The sequence below is a fragment of the Aspergillus japonicus genome (assembly GCF_003184785.1).
Source record: "Aspergillus japonicus CBS 114.51 unplaced genomic scaffold BO86scaffold_75, whole genome shotgun sequence".
NCBI classification, from domain to species: Eukaryota; Fungi; Ascomycota; class Eurotiomycetes; order Eurotiales; family Aspergillaceae; genus Aspergillus; species Aspergillus japonicus.
This window is the reverse complement of record NW_020291712.1, coordinates 110347-126463: the sequence shown is the minus strand read 5'-3', so window position 1 is coordinate 126463 and position 16117 is coordinate 110347. Positions and strand designations below refer to the sequence as shown.

Here is a 16117-nt window from a genome sequence, read left to right as displayed (position 1 = left end):
TCATGATTCTTCTTCTCCCGATAACGATGGGGCCCGCGACCGCGAGACCCTGCTTGGACCTGCAGGAACCTCACCTTAGTCATGGCGACGGTGCGGGCTTGGTGCCCATTCATTGAACTCTTATCTCGACATTTACTGTCTGTACTGTACTATGGAAGTTGACCGACTACAGTACAGTACTTTGTAGAATATCTTCAAAAGCTTGTCGCTAGGGTATCAATTGACTTTTGGCCTACTCAACTGACTCACTAGAGCTAGACTTCCCTCGAAGCAATGAGTTGTTGATCACGCCAGTTAAGTGGGTGAATCTTTACACTCTTGTCCGCCCACGGGCCATGACTCCAAAGGTTCCCTTGGGTTGAGGGAGGTCGGGCGGCGGCCGGTGGCCAACTTTCTGCTCCATCTCTATGATTGTCTTTGACTTTTCGGTCTGGATCGTGCTGCTGTCGCGGCAATCCCCGAACGGATTTACAGGGTCATACAGTAACTTACTGTAGCTAATTCCCCTACTTACTTAATTGTTTACTCCTCTCTTTGATACAGTATGTGTAACTCAATTGATCCCGCATCGCAGTTCCCCCATATTTTGGCGTAGTGTAGTTATTCAATGGGCGGCAGGAGGAGAACTTGACGGCCCGGCAACCTGGCAGGGGGGGGGGCGTGGGAAGTGGATTTTGTTTTGTGAGTGGATGGACTCAAAAAAAAGGAAAGAATGCGTGGTCAGTGCCTGGGTGATGATAGGCAGGTAGGCAGGGTCACGGACTGGAACGCTGCTGAAACCCCGTTACTCATACTCATATTCATACTTGTCCTCAATTCAAGGCTGCTTACCCATGACCGACCGTTTTCTGCCGAGTTTACTTGACGGGACTCGAAACGTACTGTCGGGTTTTGGTAAGATACACTTCAGTCACGCAACCGCTCATTCATGATTAGCTCATCCAGAGCCCATCCATTCTTTGGTCGGTCGGTTTGGGGTTACTGATAGGCCAGAGCTGTTGTTGTTGATGGTGGTGTTGTAATATGGATTGGAGTGGTTTGCGATACAGTAGTACTCCGACCAAGGGGGGCATCAACAATCCTAAGGGTCCCCAATTGATTATCCATACACACCAGGGGATGTAAGCATCGAAAAAGAACTGGAATCATGACGACGGCAATGGAGCTTGCTGATTCATCATTCAACTGTTGCCAGTCATAATCTTACTGAACGTACGGAGTGAGCCGGGCGGATGTTTTTGGTGACTGCCAGGGCCGGAGACATAGTCAAGAGTACGTACGTACGTAGATTAGAATGACGGATGAATCAGGGGGAAGTGGTGGAGGTGGAGCTTCCTCTGGCCGGAAACGGGCTTCAGTTTCTCGACCTGCATCCATCATCTGAGTCCCAAGTCGTGAGAGACAGAGGGAGAGACTGTTCTGTATGTACGTATGAACGGAGTACACAGTACTGTATGTATGTATGTATGTATGTATGTATGTATGTATGTAAGTATGCTGCTCATGTACGTACCAGTAAAGATGGTGGAGTGGAGACGGATGTTCAGGTGAGATTGGGTAGACTCGGCAGATGATTACCGGTTTTTACCACGAGGTACTACCTTGCCTTTGCCTAAACTTCAACAACTCGGGTTGCAGTGCTTTGTGCAGGCAGGCAGGCAGGCAGGCAGGCAGGCAGTCACGTATTGGTATGGTATGGAAAGTGCCCGTTATTGGCTGGCCGAGCCACCCATCGGTACTCCGTACTATGGTTGAGGTTCCATACCATACCCAAGGCACGACAACGACGTAGGAGGTTCTCGCTCGTTCGCCCAGTTTCCACTTTCCCTCTCCTCCCCTCATGCAGGCCACAGTTGAGACTTGGGGAGGCACAACTGGGTTCAACCTCCATTCATTATTATTATTATTGACTCTGGACTTTCGCCCCTCCTACTAATCCCCAACACGGTTTAGTGGTGTCCTGAAGTGCTATCATCTCATCCGCCCCCCCCCCCCCCCCCAATTAGTCGGGTTAGTCACTCATCTCTCAACTACTCGGGTCAATCAGTCATACCTCTCCCTCTCCGTACTTACTTACCTAGTCATCATCTCCCCCATCTGCATTCCAGTCTCATCTTCCTCTTCCTCATCCTATTCTACCTTCTACCTTCACCTTCTTCCTTCTTCCTTCCCCTCACCTTTCGCTACCTCCCTCTTCACTACGCTTCGCTTCGCTCCTCCTACCTTCGACCTCATCTACAACCTCATCCGACTACCTTCCTCACTCCTCAACTCCATTGCTCCTTCCTACCCGATTCTCCCTATCTACTACCGACTACCGACTACCGACTCCCAACTACTCGCCACCCCGTCCTCAACAACAACAAGCTACTGCCTCCCACTAGCTCTTCTTCCATCTGCTCCTCTTCGCTCATCATCGTTGCGACACGATACAGCGCTTTGACAAGTTCATCGTCTGATTAGACCAACGTTGTGATCTTCTCCACCACTGGTTTCGTCGCCAACAGCTTGATCGAACCTCTTTTCCTCGGCTGTCTCGTCTTTTGCCTGGCCTTCCCAACACCTACCCCCGTGACTCATCCTTGCTCCCAAGCCAACCACGTCGAGAGCTTCCTCGGACCCACGTTTCGTCTACCTTCCTGCAGACTGTCCTTTGAAGCCTTGCTACGTTTCGATTGCAGATAATACGTGTGAGGGTGTCGCTCCGCTCTGAGGTCAACACTGCTTTGTTGTCCATCCGTTCGCCGCGCAACCTTGGCCGGGTGCTGGTATTCGGTTCTTCAGCTCGCCCACTCACGGGACAGAAGACCTGACCTACCAGTTGTCCAAAGCCTCGGTCTCCCTATATAGTTTCCTCCTCAACCATCAGGACTATATAATCTATCGGTCATTCTATGACTCGGTAGTCTTCGACCGCTCCCTCTCCTTCGAGTCACGACCTTTTCTTCCCCGACCTTCAGCCTGGTGTTGGAAGGCCTTCCTTTGTTACGAGCCTTGTCTGTTTATACTCTTGGTGTTTACGATATCTACGCAGCGTTCTTCCTCGTCATTTCCTTGTTGACCAACCGTCCTACCGCTGGACATCGCCATTCACTTCAATCACATTCTTTCCTCGCAACATACTTATCTTCGCCTTTGGCCGTGGGCCCCTATTTGTGAAAACGATATACCGATGCACTCATAACAGTCTTTAACAAATCATTTCCTATCGTCGTTCGAAACCCCCCGGGTATCTCTGCATTGCGCCTTACGCCTACTCATTCTCACCACTTTTTTGTTCACTTTTGTCACCATATCCTCTTTTGACTTTCCGATATTTATACGATAAATTCTGAGCCGACAACTCATTTGTTCCTTTTGTCGTTTCGTTCTTCTCCGCTTCCTTCCCCCTTCCGACTCTTCTCTTTTGGATCTGGGTGGCCAAGATCTACTTGGAAACTTGAGCTGGCATAGTCTTTGAACTTCATTGTTAGCCACATCGTTCGAGTTCAATCCTAACTCGAGCCTTGCCAACCGACCACTCGAACAGTCTGATTAACTGAGCCTGTTCCTATATTCTACCTCGACGACCATCTCTGGGAGAACATCGTCCTGTTAGAATATACACATAACAATGGAGTGCCTCAAGAACAATTTTGTTGAAGGCCAGCTGTTGGACGGACGGTTCCGCACCGTCGCCCCCTTGAACCATGGATCTTTTGGCATGGTCTTCCTGGCAAAGGACTTGAAGACTGGTCAGGATGTTGCCATCAAGTGCATGACGAAGTCCTCCTCGGGTGACCCGTTGAACCCCTCCCCATATGATGCCCGCGCCGAGGAGCTGGAATGCCACAGACGTCTCAGGTTTCATCCCAACATCGTCAATCTCATTCATTCCTTCGAGACGGATGCCCACATGTATCTCGTTTTGGAGTATTGCTCGAATGGTGACCTGTACGAAGCAATCCGGCTCAACCGTGGTCCTTTGGAAACCGAACACGTGCGCGACTTCATGTTGCAACTTGTGAGCGCGGTTGAGTTTATGCACGCGAACGGCTTGTATCACCGTGACATCAAGCCTGAGAACATCTTCTTGATGCAGGATGGTTCCATGAAGCTCGGTGACTTCGGTTTGGCGACTCGGGAGGCTTGGTCCCACGAGGCCTGCGTTGGCAGTGATCGATACATGGCTCCCGAGCAGTACGATCCCTCCACCGTCGGCTATTCCCCCGCCAAAGCCGACATCTGGGCGATTGGAATCTGTCTGCTCAATGTTCTCTTCGCACGGAATCCCTTCGCCACGCCGACGGAATCCGACATCCTCTACGCAGACTACGTTCGGGACCGCCAATCGTTGTTCGACATCTTCCCCAACATGTCTCAGGATACCTTCGAAATCCTGAGGACTGCCCTTGCCATTGACCCCACGAAGCGTTCCCTTTCTGGCATTCGCGAAGCTATCTTGCGTGCTGTCACGTTCACCACAGATGATGACGCGCTGGACGAGTTCTGCACGGACGACCGCGAGGTGGTTGCCGCCAGTGCCAACCGGGAGCCGCTTCGGACCCCTTCCATCCAGAGCCCTCACATCAACCAGGGCGACTCTTTCCCTTGGGCCAAAGCTCTCCAAGCCAGCCCTCCCCAGACCTTCCGCCAACTCTCCGCCATTCCCGACAACGAGAGCTACACCGAAGACCTTTTCCCTCCCTCGGAAATCGCTGGCACTTCGTGGTTCTCTGTCCACCAGGGGACCCCATCCATGGCTTCCGTTCTGGAGTCCGCTATGGGCGAATCTTTCCGGTCTCCTCCGTTCCGCAAGAACGAGGTTCGATTCCCACCTCCCTCCGATCCCGTTCCTATCACCGGCTCTTTGCCAAGCAATGCTACCAAGCCCCTGCCTTCTCTTTCCATGGTCTTTGGCAAGAAGAAGGAGGAGCAGATCTCCAAGAGCTGGAGCGATCTTTGGGATGAGGAGGAGGAATCTGAAGCCGAGGACTTGGCTTACCAGCAGCGCCGCGAGCAGAACTCACGCAGCTGGAGTCATGAAAGCAGCACGCCTGAGCTTCGTGGCTCCCTCACCGGCCTGCACGAAGTCGTTAGCAATTCCCTACTCAACGTCCGCGCCCAACAGATGGAGACTCCTCACGAAGACTCCGAGAAGTTTGTTTCCAAGTCGTGGGATCCGAGGGCGGGAATCACTGCTATCAAAACCCCACCTCAGTCCCCCGACAGCTCCCCGCAGAAGTCAAGCGTCGACAAATGGTCGGCCCTTGGTGATCGTCGGAGGAACTTCAAGTCCCCGGAAACCTCTTCCGGAAAGAAGTTTTCAAGCAATATGAGTTGGAGGAAGGATTGGGGCTTAGGGTCCTCTGGCTTTGACTATGGTTCATGGGCCAAGAAAGAGACGTTCTCTCCTCCGGATCGGGAGCGGCGGCGTCGTCCCTTCCAGGAGAAGGGGCGGCGTCGCGACGCCTGGGAGTCTCCCAAAGCCGCCCATACCAAGGCCGCGAACCACTACGATGGCAGCGTCGACGAAGATCTCGATCTTGTCGGCGGCTGGCACGACCTTCATCTGTAAGGAGCTTAGCCCCACCTCTGGTGCCGGCATCCGACGTTCCTCTCCATTCTACTGTACCGTCCAATGTCGCTGAGAAGAGCAACACAATAATAAATAAACATTTCAACCAATACTCCGACTCGTTTTCCGCTTTCGTCCTTTCCACTCTTACTCCGCTGCATTTCTCCATGCGGTCGCCAAGGCCAGCATCTGGCGCCCGGCGACCTTATATTCATATTCAAAACTTATATTCTCTTCACTCTTCTTACTCCATAGAATGTATGTGGCCTCCGTGCCCATCTATCTGTCAGTGTTTTCTGTTTCCTATTCTGTATAATATGACGCTATTCGACGGAGTCAGCAGTGGCGGTGACAAGCAGGTCAAAAGTGACTCATCAACTGATAACTGGAGGGATTGTCCTCTTACTGGAGTGTTTGAGTTGTTTTTATTCACTCTTCTTTCCTCCCCCTTGCGCAAAATTCTATGTTTCTTTTTCCTTTCTTCAAAAAAAAAAAACAAAAGGTCCAATGCTTGGGGGTTCGTTGGACGACGACGCAGGACGACGATGGCGTGCAGCAGGCCGTGGCGCTATTCCCTTCACTCGATTCTTACACATGAAAAAAGCAATGAACAAGACGAACGGTCGTTCTTTCATCCATACACTCTTTGGTCGGCTCTATCTTCCTGGAACAGGCTGTTGGACTGGACCGGGACATCTGTGCACTACATGTAATTAGCCGGAACAGTTGAGTAGGTAGTGGTGATGAGGCGGATTTGACACGCAACAAGGAGACAGGAATCAAAAGTGATTCTAGTATTCTTTGACATTCTCCCTCTCAACGTAGTGTAGATAAACGATTGTAAAATTAGAGATATCGAAGTGACCCACAGCTACGGATAGGGCGCTGGCAGATCATGCAGAGCGTGACTCGATTTCCTGTTCTGTGAAGGGACTTTTCTTGTCTAGTCGGGGAGCATAATTCACTACTCTCCGTAGTTCTAATGTTTACTACTGTATGCATCATGGATGCATGGATCCATGTTCAGGGACAGGGACCAGGACACGGCGGGGTGGCCACTCCCGAGCTCCCTGAAGTAGCAGGCGGTGGGCAAAGCGGAGAAGATCAAAACAGGTGGGCGATGACGATCGAATCATTGTCTACGAGTCAGTCTAGGCCAGTCTGGCCTTCAAGATTAATCTTCTTCTTCTTCTTCTGCTCTGCTCCTCCAGTGACTGAGTGGACTGACGGTGAGCCCTGTTGAGCAGTCGGTCCCGATCGTCGTCTCCACTACGGAGTCCCTCCCCTCTTTCACTTGTTGTGACAACTTGACTTCCTCCTGGCAGAACGTGCCATTTGCCGGAGTGTTTCTCAGACAGGACACGGAGAGCGAGAGACAAGAGGCTGGGGAAAGTCAACAAAGGGTGCTTGTTGTATCCTTGCATTTCCTTTCCTTCGCCCAACCCAGAGAGACTCTTGAACGGACTCCGTACACTGAATCACAGACAAACGTGACCTCCTTCGTCGGACTCCACAGACAATGCGCGCGCGTGTGTGGCGGTCAATCCATTTTTCTTCTAGTTGAGTTGCGGAGAGACACTAAGCTACTACGATTAACAACTCCGCACAATCGCCCTTCCCGGCGCTGCGAGATAAAAAAAAAATAAAAACCTCAAATCAAGACACCCGTCCCCATTTGCAACCCCTTGGGCGTTAGGGAAACTTGCCCCCCCAAAAATGGCCGGGTGGACGGCAACACAATGGATTCCCTGGATGACTCTAATCTCAACCTGGATTGACGGGGTCGCCGCGAATCAATCTCCATCGATCTGCCCCACGCCCGATACCCTGAAACTCGGCGCCCAGCTGATCCAGTGGCCTGTTTGTATTGAGACACGATGGGGACTTCAGCGCCCCGAGGCCGATGCAGCCGCTTATATTCTGTCCCAGACGCCCTCGGTGGCAGCAGAAGCCGCATCGGTGACCGTGTCAGCGTCTGCTTCGAGCCATGAGGCGGTGACGAGTCCCACCTCGGTGGACGAGCAACAGCAGCAGCAGCAGCAGCAGCAGCAGCAGCACCGGTCCGACCAGGAGCTCGACACGGATTCTCCGCTCGACAATGCGAAGTTCCTGTCCTTCGAAGACTGGAAGAAGCAGAATCTGGCCAAGGTTGGACAGTCTGCGGAGAATGTGGGGGGGAGTCGCCGTGGTGGTGGCGTGGCTCAGGGCAAGGAGGACCGGCGACGGCCCACGGGGATCAACAATGCGCTGGACTCGCTAGGCGACGATGCAGAGATCGAGCTGGATTTTGGGGGCTTCGGCGCAGATACTACGCCTGAGGCGACGCGGCCTGCGGCGTGGACCGCGATGGTCTCCTCCTCCACTGAGCCGCGAGGCGAGCGGATACCGGGGGCCGGACACGAGGCCGGCGCCGATGGGCCGGCTCAGGGCATGCCTCAGGCGGGGGTGTCTCGATCGAAGGACGCGGGCACGACCTGCAAAGAACGGTTCAACTATGCGTCCTTTGACTGCGCGGCGACGGTGCTCAAGACGAACCCGGAGTGCAGCGGGTCGTCGTCGGTGCTCATCGAGAACAAGGACAGCTACATGCTGAATGAGTGCCGGGCGAAGAACAAATTCCTGATCCTGGAACTGTGCGACGACATCCTGGTGGATACCGTCGTGCTCGCCAACTACGAGTTCTTCAGCTCCATCTTCCACACTTTCCGAGTCAGCGTCTCGGATCGGTATCCCGCCAAGTTGGACCAGTGGCGGGAGCTTGGGGTCTACGAGGCCCGGAATACGCGGGAGGTGCAGGCCTTCGCGGTCGAGAATCCGCTCATCTGGGCGCGGTATGTGAAGATTGAGTTCCTTACGCACTACGGGAACGAGTTCTTCTGCCCGTTGAGCTTGATTCGGATTCATGGAACAACGATGCTGGAGGAATATAAGCATGATGGGGAGGCTGGTCCCGCAGATGATGATGAGGAGGAGATATCTGAAGAATCAACGGTGCCGGCTCCTATGGCCCCGGACTCTGAGACTACGGCTACGGCCGAGGAAGCGCCTCATCCGGCGGCTGCTGAGCCGGTCGACTCGGTGCCGACCAGCGACCCAGAGGAAGAGGCTTGCCGCCAGTCCGGGTCGGACATGGATGTGCCGGAGCTGCGCGAGCTTCTGGGGCTTCTCGATACCTGTGACGACCAGGAGGCACCGGCTCCTGGTGCTGGACCTGAAGTGGCAGCCCAGCCCCAGCCCAATCGACCTGTTTCGAACGAAGCGTCCCCATCCCAGGCGCAAGATACCGTGGCTTCGGGAAAAGGCAAGGAGGCTTTGTCCGGAGAATCAGGAGAACAGAAGGTGACAAGCGCAGTGGGATCAACTGCAACGGACTTATCGTCGGCCTCAATAACTGCTGTGAACTCCGAGACTGCATCCGCCAGCGCTGTAACGGAAGCGGACAACAAGTCTACTGTGCTGCCAAAGGATGAACCCAGCAGCATAGCGGAACCGACCAGGTCGAGTATGACCCAGCCACCGTCGGCAAACCCAACTACGCAAGAGTCCTTTTTCAAGTCAGTGCACAAACGACTCCAGATGCTGGAGTCGAACTCCAGTCTCTCGCTTCAGTACATCGAAGAACAATCGCGCATCCTGCGCGACGCCTTCGATAAAGTCGAGAAGCGGCAGCTGACGAAGACGTCGACATTCCTGGAGGGCTTGAATGTGACAGTGTTAAATGAGCTGAAACAGGTTCGGGAGCAATACGATCAGGTGTGGAAGAGCGTGGCGTTGGAGTTTGAGCATCAGCGCATCCAGTATCACCAAGAAATCCATTCGCTCAGTTCGCAGCTGGGCGTGCTGGCGGACGAGCTGGTCTTCCAGAAACGCGTGGCGGTCATCCAGAGCATGATGATCCTCTTCTGCTTTGGGCTGGTACTCTTTGCGCGGGGCACGGCGAGTGGGTACATTGAGATTCCTCGAGTGCAGAACATGGTCACGCGGTCGTACAGCCTGCGCTCGTCCTCGTCGCCGTCCCCTCCGTACGGCTCTCCGCTGGTGAGCCCGACGTCAACGCGTGCGACGTCTTCCTGCCGACGCACCGGCGGCCATCGACGCAATCTGTCCGAAGACTCGCAGGACGAGCTTCTCAGCCCAACGCTGGCGTACTCGCCGCCGACGCCCGTTTCTGATGCACTGAGTTCGGCCGAAGATGAGGATCCGGAGCAGCAAAGAGGGAGTACCCTGGAATTGCCGGAGGTGGTCCCACCGGCGCAGCGATCGCGTAGCAGCCCACCTGATCTCCCGCGTGAGGGGAGCACCACCCCTGGATCCGAAGCGTCTCCCGTGGAAATCGTCGATGACTCGCCCGGGCGATAAATGTTTGGCCTGGGTGGGACAGTACAGTGGCAGGCAAACAGAAGTGCAGGGATATGATAGGTGGCTGCGGAAGCTTATCGGCATTTCTGATTGTCTGTCCCTGCGTGTTTCCAGGTCAACTCCCTCCTTGGTCGGTCTCTTTGTGTGTCTGGATCCGTGGGTTAATTGGGCCGGGCGTGGATTTGGGTTATTTGTCTATTTGTATATGTATATCAGGACACGACACGATGATGACTAGACCACGTATAGAACCGTGGATTTAATTCTAATTTGCTTAGAGGGGATGCGGATCAAGGATGACCTGAATGTTGAATGAAGTAATGCTGGAGCATGATCTCATTGTGGTGGTTGCCATGCCAACAATCGACACGGTTTTTTTTCCCGCTGGCCGGCCGCTGCTTATCCTTTTGAGCCTCGCTCGCTCTGCCTTCTCTGCCTTTCTCTGCCTCCACTCCACCACCACCACCATCATCTGAAGAACCTCCTCTACAACGCGTTGAGAAGACCAACAAGATCTCTCCCAACTCACTTCCTCAATACTACACATTCACCATCAACCACCACCACCACCACCACCATCACCATGGACGCTCAACCCTTGACCGACCGCTCCACCAACACGCACCTGGGCACTGCCGAGGAGACCGGCAAGCCGATGAACTCGATGGACTACCACCGCCAGAAGCTGCAGGGCAAGCTGGCCAGCGGAGAAAGGTATGGACAGTACAGTGGCTCCCACGGGCTGATTCTCTGTGTGAATGGACATGTTACTGACGAGGGAACGCGTCCAGTAACCAAGCCAGCTACGTGTCGCCCTCGGACGAACTCATGAGCCCTTGCTCGAAGAAGCTGAGCGACCTGAAGGGCAAGCGCTTCAAGAAGTATGTTTTTCTCATCTACATTCTTCCTGCCAAGCCCATCAGCTCTTCTGGGAGGATGAACTTAAGACTAACAGTGAATATCCGTCCATCCAGTGCCGGCAAGCCCCAATCCCTGTTCGCCAAACTGGGCAAGAAGAACTTCGAACAGTCTGCGGCGGCCGAAGCCCAGCGTGAGAAGGAGAACACCGAGAGCGCGGTCTAAGACCACCACCCTAAGGAGATGAGGACGTTCCATATATTTTTTTATTTGCTGGATGGGGTTAGACGACATCTCCGTGTTTCTTTTTTTGTCATTCTCTCGCGCGGGTCGCCGGAGAAAGAGATTTTCCTTCCTTTTATCCTTGTTATCGTGTAGCTAGACCCGTTGCTGGATGGCTGCGCGACACTTGGTTTTTCACGTTCGGGATTGTTTTTTGTTATGCTTGGGATGAAACTGTTTTTATTTGTGTTGATGAAACTTCGTTATGGAGGGTTCAACTGGGAGAAAAAAAATCAACCGAGGTTGGATTTTGGGAGATTACTGGCTGGGACACTCTGGGTTGGTTGGACTTTGGAGCTGAGGGGATTCTTTATTATCATGATGACTTTTCCCCCCCTTATTAATGGTTTTACTGAGATGCTACACATACTTTCCGATGGGTTTATATGATAGAATCCATCCACGAGTGGGATGTATACCGTATACACGGTGTATAGTAGGAAGTGTATGTAGGGTATATACACAGGGACTGCCACCACCACCCAAATCAGCCGAGGTCCCGATCGGCATCTTCTCCGCTTTCTGTCGCTCTCCGCATTTCCAACCTTGAGTTCGTTCTTACTTCACTCACGCCATCGTCTGATCCAGACGCTTCCTCTCTTTTAATTAAATCACCAGTCCATTCCTCTTTTTCTCTTTTTTCTCGTTCCTTACTCTTTCACACCAAATAACCCACTCAACCAAGACCTGATCGAAAACATGCCCGCCTCCGCCCGCATCCCCCCCATCGCCCTCCCCTTCGTCAGCGACCGCGCCAAGAAGACCCTGGACCTGGTATATCTATCCCCTTTGAGTCTAACTCCAACTTCCCCCCCCCCAGCTCAAATCATGCTAAGCGATGAACACAGGTCGAAGAATTCGTCGAGAAGGACTGCATCCCCGCCGAGGCCGTCTTCCAGGCCCAACTGGGCCAGGGCGAGCAGCGATGGACCACCCACCCGGCCGTCATGGAGACGCTGAAGGCGCGCGCCCGGCAGCTCGGCCTGTGGAACATGTTCCTGCCCAAGAACCACTTCGCGCAGGGCGCCGGCTTCTCGAATCTGGAGTATGGGCTCATGGCCGAGTATTTGGGGAAGAGTTTGATTGCGTCGGAGGTGCGTCCCTTCTTTTTCTTTTGGGGCAGGGGGGGTGGTTTCGTGTGGAGATTGGGTTGGGATGATGGACAGAGACTCTGTTTCTGTTTTCATTAAGAGTTGGAGAGGGCAGTTTCGTGATGTATGGCTGATAAGCTAACCAACCACACTAAACCCCTAGGCCACGAACAATGCCGCCCCGGACACGGGCAACATGGAGGTCCTGGCCAAGTACGGCAACGAGGCGCAGAAGCAGCAGTGGTTGACGCCGCTGCTGGAGGGCCGGATCCGGTCGGCGTTCCTGATGACCGAGCCGGAGGTGGCGTCGAGCGATGCCACGAATATCCAGTTGAATATCCGGCGGGAGGGGGATGAGTATGTCTTGAATGGATCGGTACGTTGTCCCCCCTTTTTTTCCCCAAAGAACAGCAGCTGACGGTACCACTCGCTCAAGAAATGGTGGTCCTCCGGCGCCGGCGACCCGCGCTGCGCCATCTACCTGGTGATGGGCAAATCGGCGCCCGACCACCGGGACCCGTACCAGCAGCAGTCGGTGATCCTGGTGCCGGCCGACACGCCGGGGATCACGGTGCACCGGATGCTGACGGTGTACGGGTACGACGACGCGCCGCACGGGCACGGGCACATCAGCTTCGCGGACGTGCGGGTGCCCGCCGCGAACCTGGTGCTGGGCGAGGGCCGCGGGTTCGAGATCATCCAAGGCCGGCTGGGGCCGGGCCGCATCCACCACGCGATGCGCACGATCGGCGCCGCCGAGAAGGCGCTGGAGTGGCTGATCGCGCGCATCAACGACGACCGCAAGCAGACCTTCGGGCAGCCCCTGGCCAGCCACGGCGTCATCCTCGAGTGGGTCGCCCGCTCGCGCGTCGAGATCGACGCCGCCCGCCTCGTCGTCCTCAACGCCGCCGTCAAGATCGACCAGGGCGACGCCAAGTCCGCCCTCCGCGAGATCGCCCAGGCCAAGGTCCTCGTCCCCCAGACCGCCCTCACCGTCATTGACCGCGCCGTCCAGGCCTACGGCGCCGCCGGCGTCTGCCAGGATACCCCGCTGGCGTACATGTGGGCGCTGATCCGCACGCTGCGCATCGCCGACGGGCCCGACGAGGTGCATCTGCAGCAGCTCGGGAAGCGGGAGAATCGGGACCGCAGGGCGGAAATCCGCCAGAAGTTGGAGTGGCAGCGGGGCGAGGGCGAGCGGTTGTTGAGCCAGACGGGGTTGAAGATCAAGGGCCGGTTGTAATCAGGGGTTGCATGCGGGGTTTCTCTCTACTCAGTAGATCCTGGAGCCGAATGAAGTAGGTTAATACATTTGGCAGTGAAACTAGTGTGGAGCCCAACGGGCGTGAGCTATATCGGAAATGTATGTAATCTTTCATAGCCCCATTTCCCATGCACGACGTAAAAACGAAAACCCATATACCAGGATAACATATGACCACAATGAAAGACCCCAAAAAAAAGCCGATGTAGTTTATACCGGGATACAAGAAATTAAGAAAAGAACCCAAAAGTAGAAAAGGAAAAAACAGCTTTTGTGTTCATTTCATGATTCATCCAATCCAATACCAACCTCACACAAAATCATCAATCAACGTACGCACTCGCCTGCGAGTCCAACCCGAAAACAAAACAAGAAGAGAAAAGCCAAGGGACGGAAGGGCACCACTAATACTCATCTTCGGTGGAGCCGTTCTTGCGCACCTTCTTGGCCCGCTTCTTGTTGGCCTTGAAGTGTTTCTTCGAGTTGCCGCTGCGGACCTCGGAGACGTCCATGCCGCGCTCCAGGGCGACCATCATGCGCTCCTTGCGGCCGGTCAGCTGCTTGCGCATCTGCTGGCCCTGCTCGGTGTACTGCGAGTTGAAGGGGAGCATCATCTGGCCGCGCGAGGAGGCGGCGCCGGGGCCGAAGAAGCCGCTGTCCAGGTTGCGGGCGAGGGAGCCCTGGACGGGCTGCTGCTTGGTGGCGCCGGTCACGCCGAGGAGGGAGAGGGTCTCCGGGTCGACGTGGGCGCCCAGGGGGTCGGCGGCCATCATCTTGGCGAGCTGGGCCTGCCGGCGCTCGGGGAGGTGGGCCAGGTCGTAGAGCTCCTGGTTGAACTCGGCGGGGTCGATGGGGCTGCCGCCGTCGTCGACCGGGGGCGGGTGGCAGAAGAGCAGCTTGCCGTTGACGTAGTCCTTCAGCACGTAGCGGGCGGCGCGCGACTCGTCGGGCTGGCCCAGCCCCTGCGTGGAGAAGCCGCGGGCGCGGGCGTAGGCGCGCAGCACCTCGCTGCCGGTCGGGGTGCCCGTGCCGCCTTCCTCGACGGAGCGCATGAGGATCTTGACGCCGTAGACGTTCTCGAGGAAGTGCTTGGGGATGCGCTGGGCGACGAGCGAGGCCGGCCCCGTGAACTCGCGCTGCTGGTCGATCGGGAGCACGCCGTTGACCACGAGGTCGGCCTTGGTCGTCGCGAAGTTGGGGAACACCAGACCGGGACAATCGCAGAGCATGATCTCCGGCGACAGGTACAGCGTCTGGAAGTGCTTGGTCTTACCGGGGGTGGCCGACACGGACACCTTCTTGGCGCCCAGGAGCGCGTTGATCGTGCTGGACTTACCCACGTTGGGGTATCCGACCAGACCGATGGTCGTCTTGCGCTTGATGGGCTCGCCGTCCGCCGTGTTGTTGTCGGGGAGGGTGTCGGGGGTGTTGGACAGGAAGAGCTCCTCCAGCTCGTCCACGTTGAGGATCTCCGTTCGCTTGCTGGTGGCAGAAGGCAGCTCCGATCCGCCGTCGTGTTCATCCCGCTGCGCTTCGCCGTCCTGAATGTTCATGGCCTGGGTGTTCTTCGCCAAGTCCTGCTCCTGCTGCTGCTGCTGCTCCTCCTCATCAGATTCGCTGTCGCTCTCCGACCCGGACCCTTCCGCGAGGAGCCGGGCCTCGTTCTGCTCCTTGGCCAAGTGCGCCGAGAAGAAGCGGAAGCTGATATTATGGCGATCGAAGTAGTCCGCCCACATGACCCGCTGCTTCTCCGTCAACATATCGGCCTTGTTCACCAACAACAGATTCTGCTTGCGGGGGTCGAGCTCCTTGACGTAGGCCTCGAGGTCCTCGGAGCGGAAGGCCAGGGGGTTGCGGGCGTCGACAATCTGCACGACGAGGTCGGAGCGCTCGATGACGCGCCACAGCTGGCGCCAGACCTCCAGGTTGCGCTCGAAGGGGGTCATCAGCAGGTCCTGGTTCTCCTGCAGCTCGGCCAGGCCGCGGCGCCAGGACAGGAAGCTCTCCTTCTCCAGCTGCTCCAGCTGCTGGCGGGTGGTGGAGGCGTCCCACTGGGGGCGGCGCGGCACGGTCAGCCGGCCGCGGTTCTGGCGGTGCTTGGTGATGGCGGACTTCTCCTCGGAGGCGGACAGCAGGTAGGGGTTCTTCTGGTCGGCGTGGATGATCTTGACGTTGTTCATCTTCTCGGCGGTGAAGTCGGTGCCCGCCAGCTCGGCGGTGCTCAGGAACTCGTCCAGCGCCGCCTGCTCGGTGATACTGCGCATCTTGACCCACGAGGCGTCCTGCTGCGCGTTCGTGACGTACGTGTCGCCGTTCATGTCCTTGCGCACGATGCCGGCGTTGTGCGAGGCCTTCTTCTGGTTCGAGGCCTTGCCTTTGCCGAACCGGTCCTTCATGAGGCTGTTGCCCAGCCCCACGGCGTTCTTGGATTTGGCCAACACCATGGTGGCGATGAGTGACTGCGGAGCAGTTCAGAGGAGATAGGGGGGGGGGGGGGGGAAGGAGGAGGGTAGAGAGATAAGTGGGAAAGAATGAGAGATCGGGGAAGGAGAGAGAATAAGAGTCGTTGTAGTTGAGGAGGGACTGGTTGATTGATTTGTAAAGACGAAGAGAAAAGAAGAACTGAAGAAGAATTAATCCCACTGGCGGGTTTTGGCCCAATCAGAGTTGCCCCGCGCGGATAAGATAAGGCTGACTCAGCAGCTG

General features: G+C 55.7%; 3 protein-coding genes across 3 annotated transcripts; 2 read left to right on the top strand and 1 right to left on the bottom strand.

The window, feature by feature from the left end:
- Window positions 1–3613: 3613 nt before the first annotated feature.
- BO86DRAFT_323407 (putative serine/threonine protein kinase) lies at window positions 3614–5557 on the top strand (the record flags this gene model as incomplete). Its single annotated transcript, XM_025668427.1, has 1 exon — window positions 3614–5557. The coding sequence occupies one exon, from the start codon at window positions 3614–3616 to the stop codon at window positions 5555–5557; it is 1944 nt and encodes a 647-aa protein (XP_025523272.1).
- Window positions 5558–7273: 1716 nt separating this feature from the next.
- BO86DRAFT_422458 (uncharacterized protein) lies at window positions 7274–13390 on the top strand (the record flags this gene model as incomplete). The annotated part of the gene is made up of 9 exons (XM_025675343.1): window positions 7274–7339; window positions 7403–9845; window positions 10166–10169; window positions 10421–10630; window positions 10708–10797; window position 11510; window positions 11905–12150; window positions 12311–12523; window positions 12584–13390. The coding sequence occupies 9 exons, from the start codon at window positions 7274–7276 to the stop codon at window positions 13388–13390; spliced, it is 4080 nt and encodes a 1359-aa protein (XP_025523271.1).
- Window positions 13391–13464: 74 nt separating this feature from the next.
- Window positions 13465–15921, bottom strand: BO86DRAFT_392740 (ribosome biogenesis GTPase LSG1). Its single transcript, XM_025672871.1, has one exon. The coding sequence runs from the start codon at window positions 15853–15855 to the stop codon at window positions 13816–13818; it is 2040 nt and encodes a 679-aa protein (XP_025523270.1). The 5' UTR covers window positions 15856–15921; the 3' UTR covers window positions 13465–13815.
- Window positions 15922–16117: the final 196 nt, after the last annotated feature.

What these genes read in the sequence shown, in the direction of transcription:
- BO86DRAFT_392740 (XM_025672871.1), bottom strand. Translation starts at nt 15,855, where the DNA reads ATGGTGTTGGCCAAATCCAAGAACGCCGTGGGGCTGGGCAACAGCCTC.